We start from the raw sequence: 21,579 nt of genomic DNA, 5'->3' as shown, positions 1-21,579 counted from the left end.
TATACAGGATACACTGTGGCATGAAAGTGTTTTTGAATTAATCTGCAAATATTCCAAATGATTTATTATCTCTTTGGTAGTCCTTGTTCTGCTTTGCAGCCTCAGTTAGCCCCATATTAGAAAAAGAATTACTGTAGCTAACTGCAGTCAGTGACAGAGTTGTGACAACCTACTGCAGAGGCAGTTGATTCTATGTTATGATTGCGCATATTCATATATTTTATTATTAGCATACCTTAGGTCACTCTGAAGGAACAGGCGGCTATTGCGGAAATTGCCAGCGCTCCCCAGACAGCACGTAACCTCCCTGTTTTCCTGCATGATCGTGATCATCTCACACATGGCTGAAAGGAAGTGATACAGGCATGTGGATCGTTGGTTCACTTTTGTTAAACTTTACTCAGAATACTAAGTAGTAATGTACTGGACATCTTGTACACAATATGGTACCCATATGTAAGATAAGACTTACTTTCAGGCGTACAGTCTGTGAAGAGTGGCACCAAAAGAGGCACATTATCAATGTTCTTCAAATGAGGACGAACCTGGTGGATCCCACGAGGTAACTTGGCCTTTACAAAATATATGGAAGCAATACATAAAACACAAGACTGAGCAGACTTTGCTTTTGCCTCTGTGGGCTAGAACAGTAGTTTCACTGGTTAAGAGCAAATTACCCTGTTACAGTCCTCCAGGAAGCTGGGGACATCGCTATCTGTGGGCTGGAAACTGGCCAGGTCAGAGTGAGCTTCCTCTTCTGGTAGCAGGGGACCTTCTGCTTCATCCCGAGAATCTGTGTTACAGAAAAAATATAGTGTGGCTTCCTCTACACTTATTAAGAAGCATTACTGGAAAAAAACAAAAAAAACAACGAAAAACACCAAAAGATAAGATAAGATAAGATAAGATAGAACTTTATTAATCCCTCGGGAAATTCGACTTCCAAAAAAAAAAGCACAGCAACGACCGAAGTACATTTACTTATACACTCTTAAGATACACAGTATATTGCATACAGTATGTTGTATACAGCAGCGGTCCCCAACCTTTTTTGCGCCACGGACCGGTTTATGCCCGACAATATTTTCACGGACCGGCCTTTAAGGTGTCGCGGATAAATACAACAAAATAAAACTAGTACCGGTACCGAAAAAAAGAAGATTTATTCATAACACACGTGAAAAGACCCAGGAAAACGGAGTTAACGATAAAAACGATAAAAACGATAACAAACTAATGCTGAAAACCGATAAAAACCCTGAAAACTATACATTTCCACACCTGAGCCTCAACTCTCGCGGCCCGGTACCAAACGACTCACGGACCGGTACCAGTCCGAGACCCGGGGGTTGAGGACCGCTGATATACAGTACTAAACTGATTTTTTGCTGAGAAGGAACCCAATACTTCGAGAAAGGAGACTGTAAGTGGTTTTATAGATATAACAGAGATACGGCTGGGCTGCCATAAATTGCTTTACCTCATAGGAAAACACGCATTGCCAGCTATTTTTCCCTCCCACTGAGTTAGGGAGGGGACATTTAGTGTGTATGTGGCAGAGTGTGAAGCACTGAGAATTAAAAGTAGCACCTCATGGTTCTCAGCCAGAAAAGGGTGGAGGACCCACTCTGGGTCAGGGATGAGTTGCTGACCCAGGTAGAGAAGTTTAATTATCTCAGGGTCTTGTTCACGAGTGAGGAAAGAGGGGAGCAGAGATTAACAGACAGACTAGTGCTTTAGCTGCAGTGATGCAGACACTACTGGTGCATCACGGTGAAGAGAGAGCAGAGTGGAAGTGCACAGCTCTTGATCTACCTTCATGAAGTGTTTGACAGTTTGGGTAATTGTGTTCTTTCAGATGTGGTTGTACATTTAGATATTAGTTGCTTTTTGCATTACCTCGTTCTGGGTGGATATTATGTTGTTGTATCCTGTTACGACAGTACCTAATAATTCTGTTTCTAGCGACATGAGAGACCTCACATTGGTTAATTGGAACGTAAAAGGTCTTGGACACGTGGTTAAGAAGGGTCATGTCCTTTCACACCTTAAATTTTTGGAAGAAGAAATTATCTTCCTCAAAGAAACGCATGCTAGTGCAGCTGAACAGCACAGGTTGAGAGCAAATTAGGTTTCTCAGGTTTTTCAGGCTCCATTTACTTATAAATCTAGAGGTGTGCCAATCCTCAGTTGTACAAATATTCTCTTTAGAGTGGAGGCCACAAAGTCTGATCCATATCATAGATACTTTTGGTTACTCTACCAAATGCTTTTCTAATTATTTATGCTCCTGATGTTGATGCTCTTTTTTTTTGAGTTTTGATATTATTCCTTCATCTAATTCCAACATTGCATTTGGAAGTAGAGTCAACTGTTATCTTGAGCCCATTCTTGACAGCCTACCCACTCCCAATCATTTTCCAGAACAGATTTTAAATGAGTTAATTAAATCAAAATATTTGGTGGATATTTGGAGATTTCCAATTATTCCAACTTTTGAAAGAGCCATGTTTTTTTCCCTTTTGAATATTTATTGTAAATAAGACAGAAATACTTCCTATTCGATTACTTGTTGGAATAATCAACAGTTTACTTGATTACTAAAATAATTGATAGCTGCTACACTATTAATGACTAAATATATAATCAGCCTTTAAAATTGTTCCCATTACTAATAACACGAATATTAACTCAAACTTGTCAGAAACACGGGTACCTTGGTTCAAATCCTCATGCAGGGAACCATGACTGGGGCTTGATGGAGCTCCATCACAGGGACCGTCTCCGTTTGGTGTCAGAGAGATATGACAGTTCCAGCCTGTCTCTAAACCCATCTTCTCTGCAAACACCTGCACAAATCCAAAGGAGCCGTCTCAAATTTATAGTAGATTATAGCAGTATACTAGACTATATATAGACACTACTATATAGTAGTATCCAGTATTTTAGTAGGTTTTTCCAAACAAATCTGAAAATTTTCTTCAGGTCATAAACTGTGACCTTGTGTGAGAGCACACCTGTCTAAAGTGAAACACGCAATGTCATTTGCTGTTAGACCCTCATCAAATCTTTTTAGATGACGGAGAACAGTAATTAGCAGTAATTAAATAAGTTACCACCTTTGTCCTATTTGTCTGTAAATGAGCAAAAACTTATAGATACTTATAGATAATAGAAATACTAAATAAATAAGTTAAAACTAAATAAGTAAGCTTTTAGTTGCAATGATTAAGAGCTTGACTGTACTCACCTTGCTGCGGAGCTCATCCTCCATGGAAAAGTAAACAAAGCGGATGCAAGCAGTGACGAGGGCATCAATGAGACGGACCGTGTCTAGCCTTGCCTGGAACTGGGATGACACCATTCCCATAAAGATCTGCCCGCTTAGGGCCTGAACACAGTCGTCACGCTCCACACCCTCACCTATACCTTCTGTGAGCACGACGGGAAAGAGGAAAGAGAGGGTAACTAAACAATGTAACATCTGTCTAAAGTCAGAGAAATCTCTTTATCCATACAATTTTGCAATTTACAGTCACTTCCAAGACATGTAGAATCAAAACTTACTAACTCACTTGTATGCAGTGATTGCCAAGTAAGTAAAAAGCATCTGTCCAAGTCATGGTCTTTGATAAACAAGTCAAACTACTGAACCTTGGATAACAGCAATTGAGCTTTGCAGTGACAACATATTTCCTTTAATTCTTGTACAGTTTTGTCTTGCTCAAATGCAAAACCACCCATTTCATCAGTGTCACAGTCCATACCATCTGAGCTCCAGCTGTTCCTGCAGGAGTTGTGTTTGATGGGAGTCGTGGAGGGCAACTCTAGTCCAGAAAACAGACAGGGACCAGGAGCCAGTTCCATACATTTCCCATTCAGCTGGCTAGACAGAGATACTTGCATGGGTTTATACGCAAAAGCTGAGCAGTAACCTGATAGACAGGCACGTTGGTAGAAGTCCAGGACCTTCTTTCTGTGACACAGGAACCAAAGGATGAAATGAAAACTTTCCAAATTCACTGTGTGCATTTGGAAAGTGTAACTATGTTGACTTCAAGCACAAACAAAAAGCCAAAGACAGACCTGTCTGAGCCTGAGAGGGGGTAGATATCAGTTCCATCCCAGAAGTCAGTGCAGGCCTCCAGGATAAGGTCAGCTGAACCATGTGACAGCATCTGGACATTATCTAACAGTGCATAAAAGCATTATCAAGAAAGAAAACAACAAAACATTATGGTACTGTTTGGCCAAAGGGAGGATTGGAGAGAAACATATACAGGAACATGGATTATGTGCAGGGAATAAAGAGATGGTGCTGAACATTTTATTAAAACTGCATCATAAAACCCAAAACAATAATAGTGTGCTGACTCACTGGATGAAGAGTCTCGTACGAACAGAGAGATGAGATGGGAGATGGGAGGCTGGCGTTTGGTGAAGTAATGAAGGCGGTGGGATGTGAACTCCTTGGTCTTCTCTCCAGATGGCAGCTGGTAGAGGGTCAAGTGGTTCTCCTGTTTAAACAACTCTCTCGCACCAGGGGTGAACCCTGACAAACAGACAAAAAGAAGAAAACAATGCTTCTGAATTGTTCTCTGATAGATTTTAATATCGCACTCAATCGATTCGGATGCAGTGATTTATTTAAAATTATATACCAGTGAATGAGAACATAACGTCTTGAGAAAGCTAATTTTTTGTAATTTAATTTGGTAAAGTAAAGTAAAACATATATTCTTTGTTCATTACTCGTAATGAACAAAGAATATATAATAATAGAATATATTATTTGTATAAAATCTCTCTTTTAACCCCTGTCGTGTAATATGTGCTTTTAATGCTTCTATTACTGCTGGGAGCACTTTGCACTTTACCTACATAATAATTTAGCCTACATAATCATACCACACACTCGTTACAAATTAAACACACAGATTCGACATTTGGATTTAGTGGTAAAATAAAAAATAAACCCTGGCTTGTCAGACACAGCAGGGTTAAATCAGTGGTTTTCATTTTTCCTGTTGGGTTGATAAAGGCATGTTGCTGTCGCATCATAGACTACTTGTTTCATTTGTAGAGATATGTTTACAACAATGCACTGCGGTCTGAATATTACTAGGCTATTAGGAGTGTTGCGTTTAACCATCTACATTATGCTGTAGAAATTTCAGTTTGAAATTTTTTTCCTCCCGTCTTACTCTGCATTTCTGGCAGGATCATTGACAGGGCCACTCAGAGGTTGCTTCTGGCCACATGTGGCCTGTAGGCCATTGCTTGAGTAGGCTGGGCGTAGAGGATCTGTAAAATCCTCTGTGCCACAGGATAACCATTGTTAAATAGGTTTATATCAGCATGTAACCTGTAACTTATACATTGTGTTAAATAGCGACCCACAGGCTGTTGGATATAACCAAAAGATTCAGGGAAGTCATTACTTGTTTAGTTTATATAAGAATCAGTTCTGACATGCTCACCTATAAGTCTGGAAAGCTCACAGAGCCCCCATGGAACATATACTGGCAGCACCGTGCCGTGGCTCTCCTGCAGAGCCAGGTTTGATAGATGGTCAGAGAAGCGACAGAGCTGCTTGGTGACACTGGCATTGCAGAGGTTTAGCATGATATTCAGGCCCAGTGGCTTTAGGGAGGGCAGGTGGCACTGCCAGGATTGGTCATCAAACTGGATGCTGGCAGGGTTCTGCTGGTCTTGTGACAGGCTCAGCATCTCCAGGTGGTAGTCACACACAAAGTCATCAGCCTCCACTTCAGGACAGCCCAGTGAAAAATCCTTGAGATAAGAGAAAAAAACCTGAAGCCACATACCAACTTCCTGAGTTCCTACACTTTATTTGTACTGTGCTGGTTAGTTCCCTGTCATTTTAAGTTATTTCTTATTGGTTAGCTTAAATATGTAGGCCATAGCAGCAGCAGTGAAAATTCAAACTGACAAAAACAAATTTTAATACAACATTTACATCTCAGATAACCCAAAATTTCAGTATTAATGGGACTTACTAACGTTTTCACCATCTGTTTTTAAAATTTTATGTATTAATTTTTTTTTTTTTTTTTTTTTTTTTTTTAAAAGAGCTCTATATTAGAAATTTCAGTTGCAGTTTGTACCGGTGTCTGGGCATCCTCGCCTCCCTCAGTGTCATGGCTGAAGCTCACATTCGATCCAGAGTGGTGTTTAGTGCAAGTGGGTACAGGCTGGCAGTGCTGCTGAATCTGGAGAGTGTCAGATGAGAGTGCTGTTTCGTGCGACATCTCGCTGGGATCTGGCCCCACTCCCGGCTGAGGGGGGGGCTCTTTCTGCAGACAAAGCAGAGCCTCTGCCTCCTGGCCCTACCAGACAATAAAAGGTTTTCTTGTTTTTTGTTGTTTTTTTATTAAACTCTAAAATTAATTTTGGGGGGCTAAAAGCTTTGCCTAAGAGAACAAACAAACCTCTTCCCTGTCATCATCCATCTCCATTTGGCAGTATGAGTTAACAGACATGTTGTCTCTGAGGTCATCTTGACTGTTGTGTGATGGTTCCACTCGTCCACTAAAGAACAGCACAGTCTCCGGACTGGGATTTGGCCACGAAAGAATACCCTGCTTGTCCACACAACATAGAACCTGCACGCAAAACAAAAGTACAGATTATATAAACACACACTTACAGAACAAAAAGCTTCCTGAGAAAATAGCTTTCAGTGATAAGAAGAGTTCTAGGCTTTTTAACCTCTATAAAGCACTGGCTCAGGGAAGCATTGTTTGGTCACTACTTTAGGAATTCCAAAACAGTTCCAAATATCCACACAGAAGAGTTACACACACACACACACACACACTGTAGTATAGGACCCATGTGCCTAAATACGTACAATTTGAAATTGCATAAGGTCCACGTCCTCGAAAATATTTTAACAGTGCTGTGAGAAAGTATTTCACCCATTCATGATTTTGTATTGGTTTTTGCAATTTCATCACACTTACATGTTTCAGATCATCAACCAAGTTTAAATGTATTGGGCAAAGATAACCTAAGTTATTAAGGGAAAAAAGCTATCCAAACCTACCTAGTAATTGGTCTTAACTTAATAATAACTGGTTGTGCCATCCTTGGAAGCAATAACTATAATTATTGTATCCAAAAGATATTATTTAGAATCTGTTCATTATGTAGAGAGACAACACTGGTTCATCCCTTGCATTAGGTGGTTTTTTATGCTTGAATGATTCATAGGTCAGTGTTAATTGGCAAAAAACAAACAAACAAAAATATTCCTCTGAAAATGGTACAAGGACTGAAAAAGAAGAAAAAGTTTGAAAGACAATTTCTTCCCAATCGAGAAAGGTGGATGTTCAGGGTGAATCTATAATTATTGTGCATGTCTATTATGTCAGTGTACTCTATTTCCACCTTTATGGCAGCTCGGAGTGGTGCTTCAAATTTTGGTATCAATCTGATACCGTCACCAATTTGCAAAGTATATGTTCTAATATATTTCTAAAGGTGCTATTGACATAAAATTCTCACCAGATGTCAGTAACAACCCATCGAATCCAAACATGGACAGAAATCAAAACATAGGTTTCCTTAAATTATGTGTAAGAATGAGAAATGACACAGGGAAAAGTATTGAACAGACTTACTGAAATGCATTTAACATTTTATACAAAAGCCTTTGTTGGTGATGACACCCCCGTATGGATCAAGGTTGCTCGGCTGTGTTTTGACCCATTCTTCCATACAAACGTTCTTCAAATCCTGAAGGCTCTCTTCTATCAACTCTGAGCTTTACTTCATACATGTTTAATCAGAATCAGAATACTTTATTGATCCCTGGGGGAAATTATTTTTTTGTCACAGTGCTCCATTAAAAACCAACATAAACCAACATTAAGACAAGACAGACAATACGCTAACTAAGAATAGTACAAAATATATATATATATATATTCATTCCCGGCCAATGCACCAAGCAGCTGGATAGCGTAGTGGTTAGACTATACGCCTTTGGAACAGAGGATCGCAAGTTCGATTCCTGCCTGGGGCGTCTGTATCCAGTAAGGGTCCTAAGGCTAGACCCCCGAAAAGTGGGCTACTGGAACAAGAAGGCATCGGTGGGCAAGAGACGAAAACAGGGCGTTGTTGGAATGCTACTACGCAAGTAACCCCGGCGGAAGGGGCTACATGAATAGGATGAGGGACCTATGGATTCTTCGATACCCAACATCCACAATGACGGCGAAACAACTAGTAGCTCAGTGTTCCAACATTCGAAAGAAGGGACTGCTCTCACAGCTAGAGATTGACGAGGTACAACACAAATGCTACGGCAAGGAGGAGTCAGGACGCCAGGTCAGGGGGGAGATATCATCACCCCCACCCGAGATTGGGTACATAGCCCCAAGTGCGATAGGAGAAGGATCGTTGAGTGCGAGAGGAACTGACCTGAAAAATAGGATCATGGCCAAGCTTGAAACCTGGATCCCCCGTAGCCGGTTACCAAGATTAGGAGAAGTACCCTCAGAAGGTCTGCTAGATGATGTTAATGCAGCACTACGGGCAATACCTACAACCACGATTACCGACACTAACAAGCTGATCTACAATACGGCAACAGTGATCAGTGAGATGCTTGGCTACAAGTTGAACAGCGACAAGGGGCACAGGGCTCGCAAAATCGCTAGCCCGACGTCCCGGGGCTAGCGATTTTTCCAGTCGGGCTACCAAAATCTATCTCTGCCCTGCCCGTCGGGCTATTGTAGGAAGGAAAAATATATGCCAATGCTTTTGCATTCTTTCAGAAATGTAGCTGGGTAATTATGTCATTGGCATCGGTGAGCCACTGTCAATATGTGACATATTGAAATCGCGTTTGAATTTGCGCTTGTTTTTTGCTTTCACTTTGCAATCCCGCGAACTGTGTATAGAGAGCGACAGTACTGATTGGTGAGTGAGGATAATTTGCGCACCAATTCCTCTGACATCGTCTTATCAATCGTTAGCTTACTATGCAAACATGACAAGTGAAATCTCCCGCAGCTTAAACATGTGAGAGGTTGATTGAGCAGAGAATCGCTGACCGTTATGTGTGTGTATGTAAAAGCAGCAGGATATATATTTTAGTTCTGCTGAGCCAAATAAGACAGGTCAGGGTGAAGAAGTGACAGCCAAAGAAAAGCTTACCACAAAACGGAAAAGTTATGACAAATCAGACTATAAGGCAAAAAGAAAGTGCAGCTTTATGGTTTCATGGACAAAAGAATTTCTGTGGCTGCAATATGACGAGCTAAATAACCAGGGCTGCACATAAGTGGTCCGCAGGTGCGCATTCGCTGTCAAAATAAAAAACGCGCACAAGATATGAAGTTGCAACGCGTGTTTGCATACATAAGATTTTCTGGAGGAGGACAGACATTTGTTTAGAACTCTTAAAGATGTCGAAGAAGCTCCTTTAAGCAATTACTTTGGTGTTCCTCCACCTCCAAAGAAATGTCAGAAGGAGTCCGAACCACAAAAGAAGCGCGTATTCTCAGAAAAGTGGTTGCAGGAGGTGAGCTGGCTTCAAACAAATGATGAACGCACAGAGATGTGGTGCGGAATGTGCCGTGAAAATCCCACTCTAGCGGACAAAAACAGTGCTTTTTATATGGACGCAAACGCGCGTTGCAACTTCTTATCTGGTGCGCGTCTTTTATTTTGACAGCGAATGCGCACATGCGGACCACTTATGTGCACCCGTGTAAATAACATAATGTTCTGCCGGGTGTGTTGTTGGTTTTCTCTCGATTTCTGAGTCGACAAGCGCCTTTGTTACTGGGACCAGTCATTTTAAGAAAGGCCCCCATTAGAACCCATGAGAAATGCAAGAAATGCATTATTGCTCAGTCTGCAATATCTTTCCCAGAACAAACACCAATTGCAAATAACATACTAAAAATAAACCTGAAAAATCTGTTTAGAACAGCGTACTATGTTGCAAAGAGTGAACTACCACTGGCAAAATTTAGCAGTCTTTGCAAACTTCAAAAAGCAAATGGCCTCGATCTTGGTTCCACTTGTCTCTTACCCGTGACTTCAGCGGAAATTTCAAAGTCAGGATCTGACACAGACTGACTCATGTCCTACAGTTCTTACAAGTTCATAGAAATTTCTGTTCAATTAGAACCAAGTATTTGAGTTGATGATTGTAATTTTTATACAATGTTGTAATTTGTTTTTCAACATTTTTTTGATTAATGTTTTGTTTCCTTTACAATATTATACTTTAATGTATAATATTGTAAAGGAAACAAAACAGGAAACAAAACATCAATCAAAAAATTGCTCTCTTTTTTTATTCGGGCTACTTACATTTATTTTGGGCTACCAAAAACTGAAGAGTCCCTGCCCGAAGGGCTACCAGGGATTTTGAAATTTTGAGAGCCCTGGGGCAGTAACCTCCATGGAGAAGGAGGCTAGAGGGCAAGATCAAAGTAGCACGGAGGGAGGTTAGCCAACTAACGGAGTTGCAGAAAGGTGCGACAAATAAGGTGCCTAAGAAATACAGCAAGCTGTCCATACCTGAGGCCTTGGAAACTGCCAAGCAAAGACTCACAGCCTTGGCCAGCCGCTTGAGGAGGTACACCAGAGAGATAGAAGGCAGGAGAATAAACCAGCTGTTCTCCACAGAACCAGCAAAGGTGTACTCTCAGTGGCAAGGGAACAATAAGAGAACAGCACCACCAAGGCTGGAGACGGAGCAATACTGGAAGAGCATATGGGAGAAGGATGCAACCCATAACGGCAATGCTCAGTGGCTAGAGGATCTGAGGGCTGACCACAGCGACCTCCCTGAACAGGGTCCAGTAACCATCACAGTGGCAGATATCCAAGAAAGGGTCTCCAGTATGAAGAGTTGGACAGCACCAGGGCCCGACATGGTTCACGCCTACTGGCTGAAGAAGCTGACTGCACTCCACGAGCGTCTGGCAGCACAAATGAACCAGCTGCTAGTTAACGAGAGACACCCGGAATGGCTAACTGAAGGCCGGACGGTCCTGATCCCCAAGGACCCCAAGAAGGGACCGGTCCCCTCCAACTACCAACCAATAACCTGCCTCAGTACTACATGGAAGCTCCTGTCAGGCAGCATATCGGCTAAGATGAACAGGCACATGGGTCAATACATGAGCGGGACACAGAAAGGGATTGGCAAGAATACCAGAGGCGCAAAACACCAGCTACTGGTATACAGAACAATCAGCCGAGACTGCAAGACCAGACTGACCAACCTGTGCACTGCCTGGAGTGGAACACGAGAAGCTGGAGAAATACCAAGGGCTCAGAGAAGAGCTCGAGAGGATGTGGAGGGTGAAGGTAACGGTGGTCCCCGTGGTAATCGGAGCACTAGGTGCGGTCACTCCCAAGCTAGGCGAGTGGCTCCAGCAGATCCCGGGAACAACATCGGAGATCTCTGTCCAGAAGAGCGCAGTCCTGGGAACAGCTAAGATACTGCGCAGGACCCTCAAGCTCCCAGGCCTCTGGTAGAGGACCCGAGCTTGAAGGATATATATATAAAAAAACACCCAGCACGCCCCTGCGGGCGGTTTATCCTTCAAGCTCGGGTCCTCTACCAGAGGCCTGGGAGCTTGAGGGTCCTGCGCAGTATCTTAGCTGTTCCCAGGACTGCGCTCTTCTGGACAGAGATCTCCGATGTTTTTCCCGGGATCTGCTGGAGCCACTCGCCTAGCTTGGGAGTGACCGCACCTAGTGCTCCGATTACCACGGGGACCACCGTTACCTTCACCCTCCACATCCTCTCGAGCTCTTCTCTGAGCCCTTGGTATTTCTCCAGCTTCTCGTGTTCCTTCTTCCTGATATTGCTGTCATTGGGAACCGCTACATCGATCACTACGGCCGTCTTCTTCTGTTTGTCTACCACCACTATGTCCGGTTGGTTAGCCACCACCATTTTGTCCGTCTGTATCTGGAAGTCCCACAGGATCTTAGCTCGGTCATTCTCCACCACCCTTGGGGGCATCTCCCATTTTGACCTCGGGACTTCTAGGTTATACTCGGCACAGATGTTCCTGTACACTATGCCGGCCACTTGGTTATGGCGTTCCATGTATGCCTTGCCTGCTAGCATCTTGCACCCTGCTGTTATGTGCTGGATAGTCTCTGGGGCATCTTTACACAGCCTGCACCTGGGGTCTTGCCTGGTGTGATAGACCCCAGCCTCTATGGATCTTGTACTCAGAGCTTGTTCTTGTGCTGCCATGATTAGTGCCTCTGTGCTGTCTTTCAGTCCAGCTTTGTCCAGCCACTGGTAGGATTTCTGGATATCAGCCACCTCCTCTATCTGCCGGTGGTACATACCGTGCAGGGGCCTGTCCTTCCATGATGGTTCCTCGTCTCCCTCCTCTTTCTTGGGTTTCTGCTGCCTGAGGTATTCACTGAGCACTCGGTCAGTTGGGGCCATCTTCCCAATGTATTCTTGGATGTTCCTTGTCTCATCCTGGACTGTGGTGCTGACACTCACCAGTCCCCGGCCCCCTTCCTTCCGCTTAGCGTACAGCCTCAGGGTGCTGGACTTGGGGTGAAACCCTCCATGCATGGTCAGGAGCTTTCTTGTCTTTATGTCAGTGGCTTCTATCTCCTCCTTTGGCCAGCTTATTACCCCAGCAGGGTACCTGATCACGGGCAGGGCGTATGTGTTGATGGCCCGGATCTTGTTCTTACCATTCAGCTGACTCCTCAGGACTTGCCTGACCCTCTGCAGGTACTTGGTGGTTGCAGCCTTTCTAGCGGCCTCTTCATGGTTCCCATTTGCCTGCGGGATCCCCAGGTATTTGTAACTGTCCTCTATGTCTGCAATGTTGCCTTCTGGTAGTTCAATCCCCTCAGTTCTGACTACCTTCCCTCTCTTTGTTACCATCCGACTACACTTCTCCAGTCCGAACGACATTCCAATGTCATTGCTGTATAGCCTGGTAGTGTGGATCAGTGAATCGATGTCTCGTTCACTCTTGGCATACAGCTTGATGTCATCCATGTACAGGAGGTGGCTGACAACTGCTCCGTTCCGTAGTCGGTATCCGTAGCCAGTCTTGTTAATGATCTCACTGAGGGGGTTCAGGCCTATGCAGAACAGCAGTGGGGACAGAGCATCTCCTTGGTAGATCCCGCACTTGATGGTAACTTGTGCTATGGGCTTGGAGTTGGCCTCTAGTGTTGTACGCCACATCCCCATTGAGTTCCTGATGAAGGCTCTTAGGGTCCCATTGATCTTGTACAATTCTAGGCATTCCAGTATCCAGCTGTGGGGCATTGAGTCATAGGCCTTCTTGTAATCAATCCAGGCAGTGCACAGGTTGGTCAGTCTGGTCTTGCAGTCTCGGCTGATTGTTCTGTCTACCAGTAGCTGGTGTTTTGCACCTCTGGTATTCTTGCCAATTCCTTTCTGTGTCCCGCTCATGTATTGACCCATGTGCCTGTTCATCTTAGCCGATATGATGCCTGACAGGAGCTTCCATGTAGTACTGAGGCAGGTTATTGGTCGGTAGTTGGAGGGGACCGGTCCCTTCTTGGGGTCCTTGGGGATCAGGACCGTCCGGCCTTCAGTTAGCCATTCCGGGTGTCTTTCGTTAACTAGCAGCTGGTTCATTTGTGCTGCCAGACGCTCGTGGAGTGCAGTCAGCTTCTTCAGCCAGTAGGCGTGAACCATGTCGGGCCCTGGTGCTGTCCAACTCTTCATACTGGAGACCCTTTCTTGGATATCTGCCACTGTGATGGTTACTGGACCCTGTTCAGGGAGGTCGCTGTGGTCTGCCCTCAGATCCTCTAGCCACTGAGCATTGCCGTTATGGGTTGCATCCTTCTCCCATATGCTCTTCCAGTATTGCTCCGTCTCCAGCCTTGGTGGTGCTGTTCTCTTATTGTTCCCTTGCCACTGAGAGTACACCTTTGCTGGTTCTGTGGAGAACAGCTGGTTTATTCTCCTGCCTTCTATCTCTCTGGTGTACCTCCTCAAGCGGCTGGCCAAGGCTGTGAGTCTTTGCTTGGCAGTTTCCAAGGCCTCAGGTATGGACAACTTGCTGTATTTCTTAGGCACCTTATTTGTCGCACCTTTCTGCAACTCCGTTAGTTGGCTAACCTCCCTCCGTGCTACTTTGATCTTGCCCTCTAGCCTCCTTCTCCATGGAGGGTACTGCCCCTTGTGGCTGTTCAACTTGTAGCCAAGCATCTCACTGATCACTGCTGCCGTATTGTAGATCAGCTTGTTAGTGTCGGTAATCGTGGTTGTAGGTATTGCCCGTAGTGCTGCATTAACATCATCTAGCAGACCTTCTGAGGGTACTTCACGTAATCTTGGTAACCGGCTACGGGGGATCCAGGTTTCAAGCTTGGCCATGATCCTATTTTTCAGGTCAGTTCCTCTCGCACTCAATGATCCTTCTCCTATCGCACTTGGGGCTATGTACCCAATCTCGGGTGGGGGTGATGATATCTCCCCCCTGACCTGGCGTCCTGACTCCTCCTTGCCGTAGCATTTGTGTTGTACCTCGTCAATCTCTAGCTGTGAGAGCAGTCCCTTCTTTCGAATGTTGGAACACTGAGCTACTAGTTGTTTCGCCGTCATTGTGGATGTTGGGTATCGAAGAATCCATAGGTCCCTCATCCTATTCATGTAGCCCCTTCCGCCGGGGTTACTTGCGTAGTAGCATTCCAACAACGCCCTGTTTTCGTCCCTTGCCCACCGATGCCTTCTTGTTCCAGTAGCCCACTTTTCGTCAGGGTGCCCTGGTTCCTCAACACCTGACGCGGACCTTGTTGATCCGGGCGACGTCCGAGCCGGCATGCCTTCATATTTATCTGTCTCGCTCATGTCTGCGGTAGGCTTGCTTAGCATAGGGGGTCTAGCCTTAGGACCCTTACTGGATACAGACGCCCCAGGCAGGAATCGAACTTGCGATCCTCTGTTCCAAAGGCGTGTAGTTTAACCACTACGCTATCCAGCTGCTATATATATATATATATATATATATATATATATATATATATATATATATATATATATATATATATATATATATATATATATATATATATAAAAAATATAAAAGTCACTCATTAATAAATAGCTGGAAAAGAAACGTGTAGTTGTAGCAGTAAACAGTGTGTTAAGTGGATGCATTGTTACTTGGATTCGGGTCAGGTAACTGGATGGTACCACACCTGAGAGCAGTTACTGTGTTCAGATCTGCACAAATGAACTGCATCAAGCAGGAAAACTAACCCGAGTTTGATTTAAATGGACTTAATACTGCAGGTATGAAAATACCCTAAGTTTACATAGAAATTTGATATGAGGTTAGCCAGCACAGATTAGGTGTTCTGTTCTATGATCATATATCAAAAGCTTACAGAACAGAGCTGCATATAATTTTATTCTATTTTTAATTTGATCTAGACGCAACATGAAATGCATTTTGGGTAGCATTTTTTTTACCTAGATGTATTTGTCTAATGGCCTACAATACTCACTGTGACAGATCCCAGTGTATGTAAAAGGCTGGAAGTACAGCAGAGTGTCTGAGATTTTCCCTTCAGGACAGCAACCAGGTGTCTCCATACACATCGGAGCATCTCCTGCTTAAGTGAAAACACACACACAGACACACAGTTATCAAGAGAACTACTTACTACTAGATATCAAAAACCTAAATGCTTAAATACATGACTAAAATGTATGAGTCTTATGAGGAGGGGCAATATACATGTAGGAACACCAATCGCCTTTGGACCTCAGGTCGGGTGCTCCACTCCTGACTAGGGTGCCTGTATCCAGTAAGAAATACATAACAGACCTGCCTTTTCTCTATGCATAAATACCCCCACCCACCCCCGTATCCCACCCACTAACCCAGATGCCAATATGAAGAGATAATCACTATTATTGTCAGTGGTCATAAACTTTATGCCTGATCACTGCATGTCAGAGAACTGAAGTGTATTGCAGAGATCTGAAGTGTCATTAGGTTCAGATCAGGAGCATGTTTAACAGAGAAACCTTCCTCTTGATGAATCTTCCTCTTCTACTAAGCTGTCAGATACCGTAATTAGGTTGTCAGCAGAAGTAGCCACCCCAGTTCTCTTTCGTGAATGCAAATTTGTCCACTACACTTCCCTTTTCTATAGACATGTTCCCTACAAGTTTAAATAACAGATTGAGCTGCTAATGTGCAGGATTGACAGCCACAGAGGAGTTCAAAGTCTTTCATTGAACTCCCCTGCAGCTCACTGACCAGCATGTCTTCCAAACACAAAGTCAAACTTTATTTCATGAAATTAGGTGGAAAATATTTTCATGGTTCACTGTTGATAAGGAGAGGACACAAGGAGAGGAAACCTAATTTCCAGTCATGCAGTATAAGCAAAAAAGCAGAGGTGAAAGGTCCAACAAAGAGTCAGTGCCTCTCTTATCCTCAACACTTTCTATCATTTTCTCTGATTCAAACGCCAAATACTAAATGTTTGCAAAAAGACAGACTGGTGGCAGTTGTTACTGTCCAGTTATAACAGAAGACAATGACTGAGTTTGGTTAGAAGCTGTGTAAGGTGGTGGGAACAGAAGTAGTAACCATGGACATGAACACATAATCTTAAACACACAGGATAGATTATTGAAGGTAACTATTCGATGACAAAACAAATTTCCCACGTGTGGGACTAATAAAGGTTATCTTATCTTATAACGGGAGGCATCTGAGTGTAAAATCACATGAAGAGTTGCTTGGTCAAATTGTGTTGACTAATAATGTCCAAACAAAACCATTCAAAGAGAGGGAAATCACATGTACAGCATTTACAAACAGAAAGCCAAGTCAAGTATTTGGATGAAAGCAAAAAGCAAACAAAAAGGACACCGAATCTAATGTCTATGTAAGACATTCAGATGTAAGTGGGACTGAGGGTGAGAGGGGAAGGTGGAAAAGTAGCAAGAGCTATGTACAATGGTTCCACAGAAGGGTTGCAAACAAACGGGTAAAGACAGTGAGTGGGTTCGTTCAGGTGGATTTGGGAGCCAAGCAAGTTTAGGCGGGGGGAGAGAATGGGGTGTCAAACAGCATGAGGTTATACCTGGGAGGAAACCATCTCGGTGTAGCTGCTTAGAGTGTCCTCAGAGAACTTAGCAAGCTAGGGCAAGAGAAGAGTCTAGTTAAAACACAGAAGGAGGCTCTCACTGTGCCTCCTCTGTGTGGGATATGGTGTGTGTGTGTTTGTGTGTGCATGTGCACTGTTATTACTGAACTGAAGAAGAAAAACATCTGAAACAGTGTGCAGTGCAGACGATCAGAAGTTAGCAAACAGCAGACACAAAAACACTGGATAACCTATATTTGATGAGACGCCATGAACACTGGTCTGGGCCCTAAAGTGATGCCTTCACCTTTATCGTGCAATTTGCAGCAGACTAAATTCGAATTTTTACATTTTTACCAACACTTACATGCATTGCTCCTAATTAGATTCAGAATATGGGGCTGGTGGGGCTGCTCTGGCTTTGTGAGTTAGAAGTCCAACTTGAAGTCCAAATTAGAATAGAATAGAATAGAATAGCCTTTATTGTCATTGTACAGAGTACAATGACAATAAAGGCTATTCTATTCTGACATCTGATGCACCAACACTCAGCCAACATTCCTTTGACAGGTTCAACTACTGAAACCTTCAAAGGCACATTACTTCCATCTTTATGACCAAAGCCTGGTATTGTTATTGCTGTTTAATCACAAACATTTCACCACAAAAAAGCCTGATATCGCATTTTGAAAGGAAAAAATAAACTATATATGACCTAGACATCTACCAAATATTGACTTTAGAAAGATTTAATCTGTGTACCATTTAGATCTATTTTAGAACCTTTGTCAGAAGAAAATTTGGTGAATGGTTGAAATTAGCTTCAAAGCCTCAAAAGATGATTTTTCACCTTTTCAAACAAATTTACACTTAAAGGGTATGTTTTTAAAGGCTATGACTGGCCACCCAGAGTTGTTGTCAGCCATTAGATATTACCCTTACTGTGACGGATAAACTTTTGTCAATACAGGTAAGAGTGTAAGAAAAAGTGTGATCTCATTGACTATTTACTGTGATAGAATTTGTCAGCCATTATGTCACCACAAGACTGTTTATATATTCCTATTTCTTAGTATTTACCCTCAAAACCACCGACTGAGTTGCAGTGCTGCTAGTAGAAGCAACATTTTGACAATAAAAAGGTGAGAAAATCATCCATTAACAGAAAATTAACTCATGCTCAAGTTTAATGCAGACAATAAGAAGTTATACTACGTCCACTATAACTTCACAGATGAAATAATGTTCATTTATACTAAACAGCTGTATTGGGGTCTCATCCGTGCACAAACACATGTATCAACAGTGGGGTCATTGAGCAAACTACTGTTGTCAGCCATTACTGAAACTGCTAAAGACAGCGTTCTCCATCACAAAAGCTATTGATGAAATTGATTTTGGAAGAATGAAGTCCATTCCTTCAGTAGAATTTGGAGAAGGAATCCGAAGGTGCATTAAAGTTATTCTTGACACACATGACTGAATTTCATTTAGTCATTTATCGCTATCTAAAAGCATTACTCCAACAGTTTTACACTGTAGTTCTACTCAGTGTGTCTGTGTCCCTGAAGGACTTGTTGAGAAAAAAGCATTGGTGTTATTATCAGGGTTTGAAGAGTTCTAGAAATAATAGTTATAGATTTATTCACCTTTGAAATCCGATGTGTCTGCTTCTTTGCAACCTCTGTTCAACTGTCTGCATGAAGTTAAAATTTGGTTATCACATAATTTTCTTACACTGAATGAGAATAAGACCGAAATCATTGTTTTTGATAGTCACACTCCGCCAGACCAGTTAGCTGATGGCCTAGGTCCTCTTGCTAGCCATTTCTCGCTCACTGTAAGAAACCTCCGAGTGTTCCTGGATGGCGCTTTTAAACTTGAGAAACAGGTCTCCACTGTGGTAAACAACAGCTTTCACCAGTTGCGTCAGATATCCAAAGCAAAGCTGTTCCTACCTCTAAAGGACCTTGAAAAGCTTATCCACGCATTTATCACATCCAGACTGGACTACTGTAACTCCCTCTACAGCCTCCAACATGCTTCAGTTAGTTCAGAATGCAGCTGCGCGCCTCTTAACAGGTACGAGAATCTATGAACACATCACTCCAATTTTAGCCAGCTTACATTGGCTCTCTGTTAAATATCGTATAGATTTTAAAATTCTTTTGTTCACTTTTAAAATTCTAAATAATTTAGCACCCAGCTATCTTTCCGAACTCCTCCACTTGTACAATCCCAATAGAGCACTAAGATCGTCCAATCAGATGCTCCTAGCACAACCTAGGTCTCGACTGACGTTGAGAGGCGACCGGGCCTTTGCAACCATAGCACCTAGACTCTGGAATAACCTCCCTGTTCATATTCGTACCATCTTTTTACTTTGGCTTTTGATTCTAACTAGTTGGTTGTTATCTGGCTTGTTGTGTTGTCACCTATTGTTTCCTGCCCTGTTTTCTTATTGTTTATTTTAATTGTCTCATGCTTTTACTGACTGTGAAGCACTATGGTCAGCTTTGTTGTTTTTAATATGTGCTATATAAATACATTTTGATTTGATGTGTTCTTTTAGACCTGTTACTAAAAGTAAAAAAAAAAAAATCACTGATAATAACTGAAGCCTTTTCTCCTGTCATTGCATGTCACATTTGTGTGTGTGTTTGACCGTGTCCCTGTGTGCATGTCCCTTACCAGGCCAGCTGGTGACACACGGCTGAACTCGGCGAGGACCCTGGCCTCTCCGTAAGCATTCACCAGCACCCACATAATAGGAAAGAGCAGGGGCAAAATGGGCAGAACACCCATTAGCTGAAAAAACAAGTCATACACACATTTCTGTCCAGTCTTTTTCGCTTTCAAGAATATTCTTAGTACAATCAATATGTTTGGTGCCAACACAGAACAAACTGTTAGGAAAGTTTATTATCAATAGTAATCACAAAAAACACCTTTACATACACACTGGTTGGCTGTGTCCCTACATCACTAATACATTACAGTCTTTGCTGTCTGCACATTTACTGCTTTGAATTATTTTACCTGAAGCTGAACAAAATTGTAGCATCTAGGAGTGAGGCTGGGGGCAGTAAGAAGAAAGCGAACAGTGTTAACAAGCAGGAATGCCACCTAGAAGAGGGGAGCAAAACACACATAAGACTGCACATATTTACATGTTCATGTTCAAATACAATGCAGAATACATTAGGAAGAACACACCAACTACTCACCAGTACAACAGGACAGACTAGCTTGGTGATAACCGACTGTACTGTAAATCTCTCATTATCGAGCACAGTGACTGGGCGAGACAGGGCCAACTCCAAATTGTTCCTGTTGGATAAAAGACAGACAGAAATACAAATGATTTTACCAAAGTTTAACAACTTTTTTCCATTACCATTCATTCCCATTGATACTCTTCTTATGTTCATCATCATTCTTCATCTGTGAGATGTTATGGTTTCTTTTCATTACATCATAGTCACATGACAGCAGTATAGCCAATTAACTTTTGTCAATATGGGTACGAGCGCAAGCTAATGTTCAAATAAAATGTCACAATTGAGAAAAAGTGTGATTTCTTAATATTTACTTTCCAAAAGCCACAGACTGAGTTGCAGTACTGTTTCCTGAAGCAACGTTTTGATAATAAAATGGTCAGAAGAAAATTAACTCAAGTTTGATGCAGATCCAGGATAACAGGATCAAAGTTATACTTACCTCCACTATAATTTCACAGATGAAATAATGTCCATTTATACTAAACAGCTGTATTGTGGTCTCATTCGGGCACAAACAAATTTATCATCAGTCTTCTGGGTTATCTAGCAAACTGCAAATGGGAAGCATTGCTCCTTTTGGAGAACAGTAACTTTGCTGTTTATTTTTCTGTTATGGTGGGCAGATGAAGATTTGCCCTTTTGACCTTTTAAACAGCACACTGGTGCATTAATGTGCATAACCTAATGTTAACCTAAGGTGAATGTCATGTATGTATGTTTTGCTTCCATCCCACCAAAAAAATGCATATGTACATGAAAGACTGTATAATACTTTTAACATTCATTTTTAATATTTGAGGATATTAGAAGTAATTCCAATATTTGGTTTAAAAAACAAAAAACAAAAAAATAAACATGGCTATGTTCCCTACCTTATCGTGTCCAGGACTGGAGTACAGACCACTCTGAAGAGGCGGTGTTGCTGGGGGCTCTGGGGTCCTCTTTTCTCATTGGCCCGTGGTGAAGGAGGAGGGGAGAATGGTGGGAATAAATCTCCTGGTTCAAGCACAATGTGCTCATCATCCTGAGGAGGAAAAATGAAAAGAAAAAAAAAAAAAGAACAATTATAATTTCTGAGATACCAGATACCGGTCTTACTGACAGGTTAAGGACCTTCTATGGCCCTGTCAGCTCTCCTAGATTTAACCACCTGTCTGCTGCACTGTCAATC

At 42.6% G+C, this 21,579-nt stretch overlaps 1 protein-coding gene across 1 annotated transcript in view; it reads right to left on the bottom strand.

Annotated features, from left to right (window-relative positions):
- The window catches only part of tmem94 (transmembrane protein 94), a 42,936-nt gene that overhangs the window by 11,380 nt on the left and 9,977 nt on the right, over positions 1-21,579 (bottom strand). Inside the window, exons 7-23 of the mRNA XM_085361173.1 lie at positions 21,281-21,432; positions 20,355-20,457; positions 20,167-20,253; positions 19,819-19,935; positions 17,125-17,181; positions 15,529-15,636; positions 6,453-6,626; positions 6,129-6,350; positions 5,481-5,793; positions 4,379-4,552; positions 4,087-4,189; positions 3,768-3,976; positions 3,251-3,432; positions 2,717-2,849; positions 678-793; positions 473-572; positions 236-344 (exon numbers count right to left, since the gene is read on the bottom strand). Coding sequence (XP_085217299.1) covers positions 236-344; positions 473-572; positions 678-793; positions 2,717-2,849; positions 3,251-3,432; positions 3,768-3,976; positions 4,087-4,189; positions 4,379-4,552; positions 5,481-5,793; positions 6,129-6,350; positions 6,453-6,626; positions 15,529-15,636; positions 17,125-17,181; positions 19,819-19,935; positions 20,167-20,253; positions 20,355-20,457; positions 21,281-21,432 — 2,459 coding nt within the window. The remainder of the gene's footprint in view (positions 1-235; positions 345-472; positions 573-677; positions 794-2,716; positions 2,850-3,250; positions 3,433-3,767; positions 3,977-4,086; positions 4,190-4,378; positions 4,553-5,480; positions 5,794-6,128; positions 6,351-6,452; positions 6,627-15,528; positions 15,637-17,124; positions 17,182-19,818; positions 19,936-20,166; positions 20,254-20,354; positions 20,458-21,280; positions 21,433-21,579) is intronic.

Source organism: Diplotaxodon limnothrissa, linkage group LG8 (assembly GCF_057381915.1).
Source record: "Diplotaxodon limnothrissa isolate DT_005_m linkage group LG8, D_limnothrissa_male_GT1.1, whole genome shotgun sequence".
NCBI classification, from domain to species: Eukaryota; Metazoa; Chordata; class Actinopteri; order Cichliformes; family Cichlidae; genus Diplotaxodon; species Diplotaxodon limnothrissa.
This window is presented reverse-complemented; position numbering and strand designations above follow the sequence as displayed.